General features: G+C 44.4%; 1 protein-coding gene across 1 annotated transcript in view; it reads right to left on the bottom strand.

The window, feature by feature from the left end:
* Positions 1–11374, bottom strand: part of LOC149459562 (uromodulin-like) — a 45535-nt gene extending 34161 nt beyond the window's left edge. Inside the window, exon 1 of the mRNA XM_089680928.1 lies at positions 11244–11374. Within this exon, the coding sequence (XP_089537054.1) occupies positions 11244–11328 (85 nt within the window). The 5' untranslated portion in view covers positions 11329–11374. The remainder of the gene's footprint in view (positions 1–11243) is intronic.
* Between the last annotated feature and the right edge of the window lie 4585 nt (positions 11375–15959).

Genomic DNA, 15959 nt, shown 5'->3' with positions numbered 1-15959 from the left:
ACGGATTCCAAGAAAGACTGCTGACGGAATCCGTGAAGAGGAGTAGCAGGAGAAGGAGCATCTGAACGAGCGGAAGATGCCAACGAGCGACAACTCCCCTCAGCAGAGGTGTTGGAGCCTTGACTGGCTGATGGAGGGCGATTGACGTCGGGTGACGGAGCAAGTAACGGAGCGGGTGATGGAGCGGGGGCTGGGGCGGGCAGAACCGCCGTATCTTTATCACGTTTTCCCAGGCCACCAAATGGCGACGCTGCATATGCTGCCGCAACGCTGTAGTCCCAACATGGGCCCCCTGGCCACGCTTGACTTTCTGGCCACATAGTCGACATACGGCTACGTTTACTTCCTCGGGCGGCTTGACGAAAAATTGCCACACCGCCGAGTAGGAAACTTTGCCCCCGATACTCCTCACTGGCTGACTGCTGCTTCCTCCGTGCACACCGGCACCACTACTGGCCGTGGTGGTAGGCTGCAGTGGAGCTGGTGCTCTACTCCGTGGACGTTTGGCTCCACTGACACTGCTGCGACCCTGCTGCTGTCTCCTGGGCAACCCACCGACTGTTTTGCTCGCTGCCAAGCTGCCACCCTCTTCTCCTGATGATGCGGAAGAAATTGCCTGATGACGACGAGGCTGCCAAGTGCGATCAACCTCCTCATCATCAAGTAGGGTCTCCGCCTCACTACTAGCCCCCTCGGCTGCGTCTGGGTCAGGAGACAGACCTGTCTCTAGACCGGCTACCGAGCCACTCTCCTCGCCACTACTTCTTCGCCTGGCTGCTGAAAAGGCGGATGTCTCCCCCCGTTCCTGACCGCCCTCTGTTAGCTCTTCCTCACTGTACAGTGGGGCTGAGCCCACAGCATGCGATACTTCGCTTGGTGAGGGAACACCAAAGGACAGGGGCAGGTAGAGGACACGTGATTTCAGTGGGCTTGGTCCCGGGCCATGCCAACTAACGGTTGTGTCTGACGTACCCACCGACCGTTGGCTGTAGGTGTCAGAGGTGACCTGGGAAGAGGAAGACGACCGAGCCAACCAATCGACGACGGCAGGGTTGTCGGTGGAGACACGACCGCTGGATGACACCGGGAGCACTGGCCTCTGGCTGCGAATAGTGCTGCCTCGACCCCTTCCTCTGCTGCCACGTCTGCTCGCTCCTAAAACATTGCCTCCTCTGCCACTCCTCTGCATGTTGTCTGACATACTCTTTAATTAAACGATTATGTGTCCCTGAGTAACAATTCTGTGTCCCTGAGTAACAATTCTGTGTCTGTGCGAGTAACAATTCTGTGGCCCTAAGTAACAGTTCTGTGGCCCTCAGTAACAATTCTGTGTCCCTGATTAACGTTTCTGTGGCCCCAAGTAACAGTTCTGTGGCCCTCAGTAACAATTCTGTGTCTGTGCGAGTAACAATTCTGTGTCTGTGCGAGTAACAATTCTGTGGCCCTAAGTAAAGTTTCTGTGGCCCTAAGTAACAATTCTCTGGCACTCAGTAACAATTCTGTCTGTCCCTGAGTAACAATTCTCTGGCACTCAGTAACAATTCTGTCTGTCCCTGAGTAAAAATTCTGTGGCCCTAAGTAAAGTTTCTGGGGCCCTGAGTAACAATTATCTGGCACTCCGTAACAATTCTGTCTGTCCCTGAGTAACAATTCTCTGGCACTCAGTAACAATTCTGTCTGTCCCTGAGTAAAAATTCTCTGGCCCTAAGTAAAGTTTCTGTGGCCCTGAGTAACAATTCTCTGGCACTCCGTAACAATTCTGTCTGTCCCTGAGTAACAATTCTCTGGCACTCAGTAACAATTCTGTCTGTCCCTGAGTAAAAATTCTGTGGCCCTAATTAAAGTTTCTGTGGCCCTAAGTAACAATTCTCTGGCACTCAGTAACAATTCTGTCTGTCCCTGAGTAACAATTCTCTGGCACTCGGTAACAATTCTGTCTGTCCCTGAGTAACAATTCTCTGGCACTCCGTAACAATTCTGTCTGTCCCTGAGTAACAATTCTCTGGCACTCAGTAACAATTCTGTCTGTCCCTGAGTAAAAATTCTGTGGCCCTAAGTAAAGTTTCTGTGGCCCTGAGTAACAATTCTCTGGCACTCCGTAACAATTCTGTCTGTCCCTGAGTAACAATTCTCTGGCACTCAGTAACAATTCTGTCTGTCCCTGAGTAAAAATTCTGTGGCCCTAATTAAAGTTTCTGTGGCCCTAAGTAACAATTCTCTGGCACTCAGTAACAAATCTGTCTGTCCCTGAGTAACAATTCTCTGGCACTCGGTAACAATTCTGTCTGTCCCTGAGTAACAATTCTCTGGCACTCAGTAACAATTCTGTCTGTCCCTGAGTAAAAATTCTGTGGCCCTAATTAAAGTTTCTGTGGCCCTAAGTAACAATTCTCTGGCACTCAGTAACAATTCTGTCTGTCCCTGAGTAACAATTCTCTGGCACTCAGTAACAATTCTGTCTGTCCCTGAGTAACAATTCTGTGGCCCTAATAACGTTTCTGTGGCCCTAAGTAACAATTATCTGGCACTCAGTAACAATTCTGTCTGTCCCTGAGTAACAATTCTCTGGCACTCAGTAACAATTCTGTCTGTCCCTGAGTAAAAATTCTGTGGCCCTAATTAAAGTTTCTGTGGCCCTAAGTAACAATTCTCTGGCACTCAGTAACAATTCTGTCTGTCCCTGAGTAACAATTCTCTGGCACTCCGTAACAATTCTGTCTGTCCCTGAGTATGAATTCTGTGGCCCTAACTAGCGTTTCTTTGTCCCTAAGTAACAGTTCTGTGGCCCTCAGTAACAGTTCTGTGTCTGTGCGAGTAACAATTCTGTGTCTGTGCGAGTAACAATTCTGTGGCCCTAAGTAACAGTTCTGTGGCCTTCAGTAACAATTCTGTGTCTGTGCGAGTAACAATTCTGTGTCTGTGCGAGTAACAATTCTGTGGCCCTAAGTAAAGTTTCTGTGGCCCTAAGTAACAATTCTCTGGCACTCAGTAACAATTCTGTCTGTCCCTGAGTAACAATTCTCTGGCACTCAGTAACAATTCTGTCTGTCCCTGAGTAAAAATTCTGTGGCCCTAAGTAAAGTTTCTGTGGCCCTGAGTAACAATTCTCTGGCACTCAGTAACAATTCTGTCTGTCCCTGAGTAACAATTCTCTGGCACTCAGTAACAATTCTGTCTGTCCCTGAGTAAAAATTCTGTGGCCCTAATTAAAGTTTCTGTGGCCCTAAGTAACAATTCTCTGGCACTCAGTAACAATTCTGTCTGTCCCTGAGTAACAATTCTCTGGCACTCAGTAACAATTCTGTCTGTCCCTGAGTAACAATTCTGTGGCCCTAATAACGTTTCTGTGGCCCTAAGTAACAATTCTCTGGCACTGAGTAACAATTCTGTCTGTCCCTGATTATGAATTCTGTGGCCCTAACTAGCGTTTCTTTGTCCCTAAATAACGATTCTGTGGCCCTCATTAACAAGTCTGTGTCCCTGAGTAATGGTTCTCTGTCCCTAAGTAACTTTTCTCTGTCCCCAATTATCGTTTCTGTGGCCCTAACTCTGTCCCTGTCCCTAGTACAGAGCGGTCTGCCTCTGTTCAATAACTGCAGGCAAATGAAGAATTCCAAAATGGCCGCTATTTATAGCTCGACCATTACACAGTGCTGGCTGGCTGGCTGCTGATAGGCTGATGCGATCACATGTAGTTGAGGAATGCATTATGGGTCAGCGCGCCTTGTCTGCGCGCCTTCCCAGACATCCCCGCTCCGTCGCCGCACATGTCAGCCGCCATTTTCTGAAAAATTTCGATTCGCGCGTCCGAATTAGGCTATTTTTCGGATTCGGCACGAATCAAAATTTTTCCGATATTCGACTCGAATTCCACTTCGGATACTTCGATTCGCTCATCTCTAATGCTGACCCCAGACAATCCTAGTGGACATCTCTGCCCACCCATTAGTACACAGAGGGTGATTGACAGTCTCAGCTGTGCACGTTTTGCTATGAGATTGTGTGGAAGTAGCTGACATTTCCCTTCGCTCAGGTCTCAGATTACACTCCTATGCAGTGCAGTGTATGACATCAGATCCCTGCTCCCTTCCTTCTAGAGCTCAGAAAGTGTGTACTTTAGTAGGCTCTAGAGGAGAGAGTGTTGCAGATAAACAGGTACAGCTTATGGAGGAGGATTTGTCAAATCTCGGTGTATCACCTAAGGCCAGTCACTTTACTGGGTATATGTGAGGGTTTACAACCACTTTAACATAAAATAAATACAATTTTATTCACAATAAAAAAATAAATATCCACAGTATTTTAACCATTAGCCGCCCGGCCAATGGCCATTTGGCGGCTTCAGATGTGTCTCTGCACTCCGGGTGCACGCCATTTGGCATGCTCCCGCACATGCGCAGTTTGTGCTAATGCAGAGCGGCGCAGCAGTGCGATCTGTCACCGGCCGTGCACCTCGGACACGGCCGATGACAGATCCGAGTACCGGCTCCCGTTGCTGGTACCATGTGACCTGCTGTGACCAATCACAGCAGGTCACATGACAGTTGTATACAATGGATGGCTTCATTCATGATGCCATCCATTGTAAACTAGTGCCTAGCTGTGAATGGTCACAGCTAATCACATGCACATGTCATGTGATTAGCTGTGACCAAATCACAGCTAAGCACAAAAAAAAAAAGCTGAATGAATCGATTTCATTCAGGTAAATGCTTGCTTATAGCAAAGTAATTCTTTGCTATAAGCAAATTGTGTAAAAAAAAAAAAAAAAAATACTGATCACTTCCCCAAAGTAGTACAATGTTACTATGGTAACATTGTACTACTTTGGTCATAGTAAAATATGAAAAGAAAATCTTAAAAAAAATAAAAAAAAAATGTAATAAAAAATTAAATATAATAAAAAAAAAAATATATATATATTTTTTTTTTTTCATACTGTCACCAGTCAGTGTCCCTGTTCACCGCCATGCCAGTTATATGATGACGCTGTACTGCACTGGTGACAGTATGTAAAAAAAAAAATAGTGAAAATAATTTTTTTAATTTTTTAATTTTCCGAAAAATTATGACAAAAAAATACAACTTCAAAAAACTCGCCATGCCTCTTATGAAGTACGTCGGACTGTCTACTCTGCAAAAAGGGGTCATTTGGGGGATATCTGTACTATTCTGACATTCTTGGACCTCAAGAAATTAGATTGGCCGTCAGTACTTCAGGATTGATCAATATTCAGATCTATACCATAGTTTGTGAACTCTATAACTTTCCTACAAACTAAAAAATACATCCTAATTTGGGTTATTTTCACCAAAGATATGTAGCAGAATACATCTCGGCCTAAATTTATGAAGAACAATTATTTATTTGTAAACTTTTATAACAGAAACAAAGAAAAATGTGGGTTTTTTTCAAAATTTTTGGTCTTTTTTTGTTAATTTAGCAAAAAATAAAAACCCCAGCCGTGATTAAATACCACCAAAAGAAAGCTCTAGTTGTGTGAAGAAAATGATAAAATTTTAGTTTGGGTACAATGTTGTATGACCGCGCAATTGTCATTCAAAGTGTGAGAGCGCTGAAACCTGAAAAATGGCCTGGGCAGGAAGGTGTAAAATTGCACGGTATTGAAATGGTTAAAGTGTGTCCTTAGATACTCAATGGTATCCACTTAAGACTCCAAACCAATGATCCTCCAATTGACATTCCACTTCCCTCTTAAATTTATTTGGACTTCGTAATCAAAAAACTGGGGCCTTACCCTCTTCCTATAGCTTGCTTCCTACTAGTCCGACCACCATCCATTCAAATGTCCTAATATACACCATTAGACCTGACCCAGCACTGTTACATCTCTCCCAGCCTATGCTAACATGCTGTATATTGTCTTTTTGGATTTAATTTTTTTGGCCAAATGTTGCAGCCATTGTTCTGGTTATATGCATTCTCATACTAAAAAAAATTAAAAAGTTCCTTTGGAGGAGTATTAACTTCCTCCTGCACAGGGAATTCCTAAACATCATTTTCCACAAAATATTATCAGTGCCTGACTTTGCACCTTTGAATTGACATCATAAGTATGAGGCTTCCTCTTGCAACCAGGTGGGTGGGAGTACTTACCTGTTATCCCCATATTCCTGCAAGTATATGTGTTCATAGCTAGAATACACTTTATTTTAGTGTAGGTTATCTTACCCCTTTAAAAATGTAATAATCCTCTCCCCTTCTTCAGCAATCCTTTGAAAGTGCCCCTACACTCTCCCCATAGCTTTGATCTATGCCGGATTCCAAAAATGAGTGCTGTACTATCAATTGCTAAGTAAAATTGTGATTTTTGAAGACGATGGAATATTATGCAATATCTATCATCAATCTTACCGAATTATTGTTCTCCCCATCCTCCTGAGGAAGCAGGCCACATCCTGTGACACACGTAGAGAAAGTATAATCCCTATGACATCTTCAACAAGATCAACATTGATATACAGTACATGTGGGCGAGGGATGCTTAGACCTGACAATACATGCATGTTGCAAGATCATTTGTGAAAAGTTATGTCTAGGGATTCCCCGTGCAGGAGGGAGTTATGCACCTCTAAGAGCTTTTTTAAATACTTTGGATATTGATCTTTAAAATTGTGAATACAATTGTATTTATTCTATGTTAATGTATGTAGAGTTTTTGGGGACCTTAAAAGTCCATCTTCAAGTAGTACTGTTTTGACATCTTCATATAATCAGGTTGTGGTGTTTCTGGCCTTGTTAGATAGCCCACCACAATCCTATGGTACAATGATGCTGTGTGATCTTACTGCAGAATGAACAGCATGATCTATGAATGGAGGGGATAGACCTATCAAGCACACGCCCATCCTCCCATCATAGAAGCTGTAGCTTCTATGAATGGAGGAGGTAGGTGGAAAGGATGGGTATAGTTGGGCTCTCTTGATTAGAACCCCTTAATTCTATTAACTCCTGTCATACTGCAAGATTATGGGGGCAGAGGAGAGGGAGGCATTGCCAGAGGATGATTTCTGTGAAACAACACAGCAGCACAAGGGACACATCCTACTGAAGGCAAAGAATGTCCCTTGTGCTGATTTTTGACTTTTTTTGCTTTAGGTAAACTTATTCTTTAACAAAATAAAGGATAGCAAGTGATGTGATTTTCACCTTGTAAGGCCCCTTTCACACAGGGCAGATCCACTTTGCTTAGCAGGAGAACTTTCCACTGATCCCCCCACTGAGCAGAGCAGGCAGATGACAGGTCTGTGTCTGCTTCACTAATGCAGAGCAGACATGGGTACAACCTGCTCAGCTCTATGGATAGTTGGATGTAAGCAAACCAGTTGTCCATTTATTTATTTCAGGTACTTATATAGCACCATCAATTTACATACTGTATATCTTGTACATTCACATCAGTCCCTAACCCTCAAGGGGCATACAATCTAAAGTCCCTAATTTACATTCATACATACACATATTAGGGCCAATGTAGACAGGAGCCAATTAACCTCCCAGCATGTCTTTGGAGGGTGGGAGGAAACCAGAGTACCCAGAGGAAACCCACGCAAGCACAGGGAGAACATGCAAACTCCATGCAGGAGGCACCATGGTCAGGAATCAAACCCATGACCCATTTACTGCAAGGCAAACATGCTAACCACTAAGCCACTGTGCATCTCTGGATGCAACTTCCTTCCAAACTGATCCACCTAGACGGAGGGGAACAGATCCCCTTCTGTTTTTTCGTATTGGAGGTAGGCGGGTGTAAAGTCTATTTACACCCGCTGGTCCATAGGAATACATGGACTGTTCAATCCAGTCCACCTGAAAAAATGACAGGTGGACATTACCAGATTGCCTGTGTGAAAGGGGGCTAACATCTGAGGATCAGTCGGCTTCTACAAAACTATCAAACTGGAGCCACCAAAGAAGATGCAAGCAATGCAATTCCCCATCAACAGTTAATAAACATGAGACCTGAGCTTGCAATGACCATTAAAGAGCCAATATCTTAAAGGCTAAGTTCACCTTTTGTAAAAAAAGATAATAAATGCACATTATCACACTTGTTAAAAAGTGCTTTTATTATTATTATTTTTTTCACAATGGAGCTTGCAAAGCATTTCACCCACAATCAGTAGATCTGTAGGTACAATGTCAGGCTCCTGCATAGACTCCTGACAGCTGTCTGCCTATACTTCCCATACAGGCAGAGAAATACTCAGCTGCAGGTAGAGATCAACTACTGATGAGTTCCCTGGTATTTCATCAAGCACTAAAAGCCGAAGGGACTTGACTTGTAGTATTCATTCGAAGATCACTATTTTTAACCACTTCAACACATAGGACATACCCATAAGTCCTCTGGTTGAAGTGGAAATACCAGGACAATGGCAGCTGCAGCCTTGAACTCTGTGTCAATGTTTTCTGCCAAAGATGCTGAAAATTGTAAAAGCAATCCGAGTGGCTGGATTGCTTTTCATGCAGGAGTAGTGGTCCCCCCTCCCCCTTCTGCCCAGTAGTGCATGTATTCCTTGTGATGCCTTAGGCAACATTAAAATCGGGTGCCCCCTCCCCACCCTCGCTGCCACAACCAGCTTCCACCACCACCACCCGATTCAAGAACTAACCTTAACCAGAATTAAAGAAACAGCTGGGCACCCTCCAGCAGCACGCAGCCTCCTGGTGGAACATGGTGGGGCTCAGGCAGTGCATCACTAGGTCCTCATCCCTGCTACTTGTGGCACATCTCCCGGGGCATGGCGCTGTTCCCATGAAAATTGCTGTCCCAGGCAAACGTCTTGTTTGTCTTGTTGTGAATACGCCTCTGCTTCCACCATCTTCCTGGTGGGATGGAAGAGCCCAGGACTAAAGGCAGCATTTCTGGTGGCTTACCATAGAGATGATTGAGGACCAGAACATCCCCAATCATCTCTATGTTCTAAGAAACCAGAAGCAACCAGTATTTTGTCACTTCGGGTTTCGGTTTTGTGTTTACTAGCTGGATACCAACCAGTGAAGCAGCCAATCAAACCGAACTATGCCTGATCGGCTGCTTTGGAGGCCAGAGGAGAGATATGGGTCTAATAGACCCCAGATGTCTCCAGTAAAGAGGACTTGTCAAAGGCCCATGCTATCACAAGATATGTTGTTCATTTCTTGTGATAGCAATAAAGTAGATACAAAAATAAGAGTAATTAAAAAAAATGTAAATAAAATACATTTTTAAAAATTAAAGTGCCCCCCCCCCCCCCCGTGCTTAGTAGTGTATTTAGGTTTTGTGCTGCCCTAGGCAACACAAAAATCAGACGCCCCGCCCCCAGATCCCCTCCCCAGTGGAGAGGATCTTCGCCCGTTATCACAGTGGAGGTTGGAGGAGGGAAGGTGCAGGGCTGCTGCATTAGTAACATGTTACACCATGACAGAAATTAATACATCTCTGTAATCATTGGTACATCCATGCATGTATTTGTAAATGCCAAAAGTGTAAGAGCCTGAATTTGACTTTGTGTCAGCCTTTGTTGTCCACTGGACTAGATAAAGGAGGGGCAGCATAAGGAGCCAGTCAGTTGGGGTTCAAAATGTATGTGCTAACAATGGACATGCTGATAGGAGGAGAGAGCAGAGTGTCAGATAGATGAGCTCATCAGTGTGCTGCTTCTCCTTTCACTATCCACGGGCTGGGGGAGGGACAGGACTTGTAAGTGTTAGTGAACTGCAGCAGAGAAAAATCAGGTCTCCTGTCCTGCTGGACAAGGCTGTGCTGTGTGGCAGAGCTGTGTATATGGTAGAACTGAATGGCCAGAGATACAAATGTTGTAAACAATCGGCATTCTTTACTCCCACTCTGCACAGTTCGGCCCCCCTAAAGTCTGAAGACAGTAAACTGGCCCTTTCTTTAGAAAGTGTGGAGACTCCTGTTCTACAGCAAGTCCTATTTTAAACAGCGGACCAATCAGATCCGTCCTTCCATTTTTCAGGTGGACCAGAAAGGACCACCCATTGTTCTTTATGGGTGGTCGGATGTAAACTGCCATGTGTCCATTTACACCCACCAACATCTGATCCAATCAGCTAAAAACAGATGGATGGGGATCCTTTCTCCATTCATCTAGTGGATCCTACCGGATGACAGTTGGATATAAATGGACAACCAAAAGGAGATGTCTGTCTGTGTCTGCTCTGCACAAGCACAACAGACACAGATCTGTCATCTGCCTCTTCAGGGGGGATCAGTGGACAGATCCCCCACTGAGCAAGCGGATCTCCTTGGCAGAGTTCACACATGTGAAAGGGCCTCAACTCTCCTTCTTGTTCTTTTTCATTGCAGGTAAAGCTTTGTTTTTTTTTGTTTTTTTAATAAAAAAACAAACATGTCATACTTACCTGCTCTGTGCAGTAGTTTTGCACACAGCTGCCCCGATCCTCTTCTTTTCGGGTCACCCACTAGAGCTCTGGCCCCTCCCCCTTGAGCAGTGCCCTCATAGGAAGCTGCTTGCCCTGGGGGCGCCGCTGTGTGCCCACTCCTGAGCTACTGCTCTATGCTTCCATATGACACATAAAGCCATGGCTTGACCCTGCTCCCAACTCTCTCCTCATTGGCTCACTGGCTGTGATTGACAGCAGTGGGAGCCAATGAGGAGGGAGAGAACCCATACAGCCAAGCCTATTGAGAACATTAATGGATTGGAGGGGGTTCAGGTAAGTATTGGGTGGGGGCACTGCGCATAGAATGTAAGACACCTAAACAATGCCAAAGATCGGTAAACAATGCTGATCTTTGGCATTAGGGGGTGGAATAGTTGATGTCATTGGGAGAAGAGTGCCCCATTCTTGCTGTTAATGGAAGGAATTATGTCCCACAGTTGAGGTCAGAGGAAGGAATAGGGCTCTATTATTGGTGTCAGTGCAGGAATTATGCCCCCTTGTTGGTGTTAGTGGCAGGAATAATGCCTCAAGGAAACAAAGGGCTGAATCTGGCCCCAGGGCCACAGTTTGGAGAGTAATACTATAGAGGATGAGTTACTCTACCAGCATGGGAAGTTTGAACTACCTTAGTAAGTTCATTAAAAAAAATTGTACCCACTTTTGCATATCTTTCAGTACAACCCTCATATGTATCTCATTTGTATGTCCGGCTATCTCGCTTGAGTTTAGCTTTAACTGACCAACATATATTGGAGAATGTCAAATCTCTTTTAGATGCCGTACTGATTCCTCTAAATGTTGTACTTACCAACAAAGCCCGGGCTTTCATATGTTGCAAAGCCAGGTATTGATGAGCAGGACAGGAGCAGAGAAACCACGAAGAGCCGATTCATGGTGCTTCCAATGTCATCTAAAGATCCCACTCTACTGATTTCTGAGTCTTCTCTCACCTAAGTCTCAACTGTAGCATGTATGGATTATTTATATAGAGGGATTATCAGATCTAATCAGGTTATATTATTTCTGTGGAAATCTGTGTTTTTTACAAGATGTTCAAAGTCCAAGGTGCGCATGATAAACAATCTGTACATTGTCACCTGCAGAAACAGTTCAGGTAATGTGCTCTAAATCTTAATCATATTCATGCTTTTTTCTGTAGCATCAGCTCATGTATCTAGTTGTATGTAGTAGTATGTAGACAGAGACTTATTACCTTCCACTTTAGGCTTCCTTCACACATGTGGCTGAGCGACACTAAATCAAGGTTGTTGAGCCAATGGTCTTACCTCCTCTGACCATCTGCCCGCACACTAGCATACACGGCTGTTCATAAGCCATAGGCGTGCCAAAACAGCATGTCGTTTTTGGTGGGAAGTGTTGGCCCAAAACATGACTAATGCAGTTCTAGGGGACCACACCATGACCAAGTGAAATACAGAAGATATGGAAACACCAAATAAAATAATAAAATTGTTACCTAATATGCTCTTGAACCACCTTTGGCATCCAAGATAGCCTGAATTCTTCTAGAAACTGACAAATATAAGTCATGGATGGTGGATAGTGGAATCTGATACCACTCTTCATGCAAAAACCGTTCCAGTTCTCGCAGAGATGCCAGAGGCAGAAATCAAGCCCAAATTGTGTTCTCCAAAATTGACCATAGTGGCTCCATGACAATGAGGTCTGGTGACTGCAGCACCCAGGGAACATGCAAGACTTTGTCTGTATGCTTGTCAAACCACGATTTGACAACACAAGCTGTGTGAATTGGAGTATTACTGTCTATGTAAATTGCCTTGCACCATGGGGTGCACAGGGTCAGCCAAAATTTGTATATAGTTGCTGGCAGTGATTCTACCTTTCAAAGTGATGATGGGGCCTGCAGAATATCAAGATACGGCTGCCCAAACAATGATTGCGCCATCATGCTTTACCGTTGGCACAAAACAGACCTGGTCATAAGCTCTACACAGTCTTTGTGGACACAGGCTTTGGAGGACTGAGATTGAGCTCTGCACTCACTTTTGCAGCAGTTGTTTTCTTATTCCGGGTCACAATGTTCTTTTGCCTCTTTCAGTCAGTTCACCATGTTGCCTATGCTTATGCTTATCAGACAACATTTTTCCAGAAACTGTATACTTCTTGCTGTCTTGGAGCCCCCCATGGTGGTGGAAAGCAAGAGATATGCCACCAGCACACCAGGGAACTCCATATAAGGGTCCATTGCAGTGGCAGAACTACCAGGGTCGCAAAGGTCATATTTTTGTCTTGGCCTTGGTATTCTGCCACCGTGGGGATTCCCAACCTCCTCCTATTGGTTGTAGACAGGTTTAGGCTCCATGTACATGAGCCTACAATGACCGCCGGCTGCTGTAAAATGAATATTATGGTTTTGCCATGTTTTGCGTTTTTCCCGCAGTCAGCGGTTTCTATCCTGAACAGGATTTTTCTGCATTCAGGAGAGGGAGATTTAACCTCACCTAAACACGGAAGCTCCGAAACTCTGCTTAAAAGCCTATGTGTACATGGACAAATATGGCTTTTATGGAGTTGAGTTTAGGAGCTTTGGCAAAAAAATGCCAAAAGCTCCTAAACTTGAGTTTAGGAGCTGCTCGTGTACATGGAACCTTACTCCATTTGCCGGTCGCCTAGCAGTAGTGATGCTGCGTAGTTTTCGCTGTTGATGTGCCAATTGGGATGTGATCTGGATGATGCTCCTAGTCAGATCAAATATTAAATATGATAGTGGTTTTATTGATCAGAGCCCCCCATCTTACTGGCATAGAGACCACATGGCTGCTGAGGATATTGTTGATATATACAGTATATGATTGTACTCTTGATTCTAATAAATATTATGTTTATGTGGTTAAATTGGAAGTTCAGGCAAAACCTAAAAACTAAATCTAAATTTACTTGGTTCTAAGGCTATTTTATCTAACCTTTTAAAGAAAAGATCTGTAGATTTACCTCTGGTCCATTCACATGGAGACTCCAGCGGTGGCTTCTGTGTACAGAAGAGATTGCCAACAATGGCTGGAATTTCTGTACAATTTCCTTTAGATTACCAAAACTGTGGTATAGGAGGGCCCATCTGAACAATCTATTCAGTTTGCATACAGGCTCTCACCCTACATAGCTGATGGGAGATCTAAAGGATATTGTACAATCAGATTGTCCAGAAAGTGGGTGGAAGGTGGTATAGTAATACGGGTGGTCCAGACAGGTGAACATGTCCTATCACACCCTCTTCTGTCATACATTAAGCCAGTGCATGGTGGGATACAATCTACAGGAAGTGATGAAATCTAAAAGCATTTTTAAGGTGAAAGTTCAAAGTTGCTATAGATGAGGTAAGTGAGAGATAAACACATTGGGATGGCTGGGCAAGAAATGACATTAGAAAACACCTCAGTTTATTCTAAAAAGTGAAATTCTGTCCGAAAAGGTGAACTTAGACTTTAACCACCAACACCTTACCCCCTTCCTGCTCAGCCCACGTTTTCACACTTTGACTGACACAATTACACAGCCATGAAACACTGTACCCATACAAAATTGTAATCATTTATTTGAGACAGGCAGAGCTTTCTTTTGGTGGTATTTAACCACCACTGAGGGTTTTTTTTTATATTTTTCTTAGTTTCTGCTATAGCATTTTGCTAATAAATATTTTGTTCATAAATTTTGGCTAAAATGCTACATTTCTTTGGTGAAAATAACTCAAATTAGTGTACATTATTTAGTCAGTATGAAAGTTCTAAAGTCTAGAATATATACAGTAAAACCGTGGATTGCAAGTAACTTGGTCTGGAAATGTTATGCAAGACGAACAAAACTTTTTTTATAAATTTTAACTTGATAAATGAGATGGATCTGCATCGCGAGCAACAGCGAGAGGTTATGGAGGAGATCTCGTCTGAAGAGCAGGATAAAAAGGTAAAGTAATCCCTTGCTTCAAATGAGATTAGGGAGATGTGCAAAATGTGGGAAACAATGGAAAATTTTGTAGAAAAGCACCACCCGAATGAGGCTGTAGCAGTGCGAACGATAAATCTGTTATCGCCAATGCAATGTCACATTTCCACTAAATCCACAAAAGGAGGCAAAAGCAAGTGTCATTGGATAGGTTCCTTGTTAAAGTCGAACAAAAAGAAAAGGATTCCAGTGAGCCAACAGATAGCAGTGATCCCGTTAGTGATAGACGTCTTACACAATAACCCTCCTCCTCTCCTCTCTTGTTTCCCTCACACCAGCCACATACCTTTTCAAGGGTGAAGTGTTAATTTGTTTGTTTTTTTTACTATATACTGTACAGTATTTTGTATTACTGTAATTAGAGATGAGCGAAGAAATGAAAAATTCGATTCGACTGATTCGGCGAATTCGTGGACAATATTCGATTCGAGTCAAATAAATTCGCTGTGAATTTAACTTAAAAAAGGGTGTTTCTAGGCTTCAGAGAGACTTAATATTAGTGCAGAACACTGTACCTTTAATTTAAATGCCCTTGGAGTCTGCTGGGGAAGAGAAATAATACTGTCTGTCAGTATGACATGCAGATGAGTGCCGTCGATCTTAGAATCACTGCACACTTCACTCCTTTGGCCAGTCACGGGGCCAAAACCAGTGTTTGGAGCCACAGTGTGGCGGTGGAGGCAGCAGCAATGGGAGGCCATACAGCACCCTATGACAAAATGGAAACCAGCAGGAGCGTGAGGAGACCTGAAAGTGGCACATGGCAGAGTGGGAGCAATGGGAGGCGGTACAGGGACCCAGGTCACACTATGGGCCCAGCAGCAGCGTGACCAGGCGGTACGGGGGCCCATGGCCGATATGGGGCTTGGTGGCACCTATGGAAGGCCTGTAATCTGCCAGCAACCTATGACAAAATGGACAACCGCAGGAGTGTGAGGAGATTTCAAAGTGGCACATGGCAGAGTGGAAGCAATGGGAGGCCGTACAGGGACCCAGGTCACACTGTGGGACCAGCATCAGCGTGAACAGGCGGTACGGGGGCCCATGGCCGATTTGACCTCATTCATCCCATAGTCCTGCCGACTCACGAATAGCGTGGCCTCCTCAAAGGGCCTGAGCAAGCGCAGGTGTCACACATGAGCTGACAATGGCTGACATCTAAGTTACACAGGGAGTACCTTTATCCGCTTTTAACATCAGGAAATCTGTGATGGCCTTTAGCTGTTCGTAAAGGCGGTCTAACATATGTAGGGTTGAATTACACCTTGTTGCAACGTCACAGCATGAGGAGGCGGTATATAGGGGCCCATGGCAGATTACATGTCTGGCAGCAGCAATGGGAGGCCCGTAATCTGCCAGCACCCTATGTCAAAAAATTTAACACACCAGCAGTGTGAAGAGACCTGAAAGTGGCACATGGCAGCAGAGTGTGGCGATGGAGACAGCAGCAATGGGAGGCCGTACAGGGACCCATGAGAGACTCTGGACTTGGCAGCAGCATGAGGAGGCGGTATATAGGGGCCCATGGCAGATTAGGGGCCTG

The sequence above is a fragment of the Staurois parvus genome, unplaced genomic scaffold, assembly GCF_062004578.1.
Source record: "Staurois parvus isolate SC_StPar_1 unplaced genomic scaffold, SC_StPar_1.0 ptg000254l, whole genome shotgun sequence".
NCBI lineage: Eukaryota > Metazoa > Chordata > Amphibia > Anura > Ranidae > Staurois > Staurois parvus.
The sequence above is the reverse complement of the archived record's forward strand: the minus strand, read 5'-3'. Positions and strand labels throughout refer to the sequence as shown.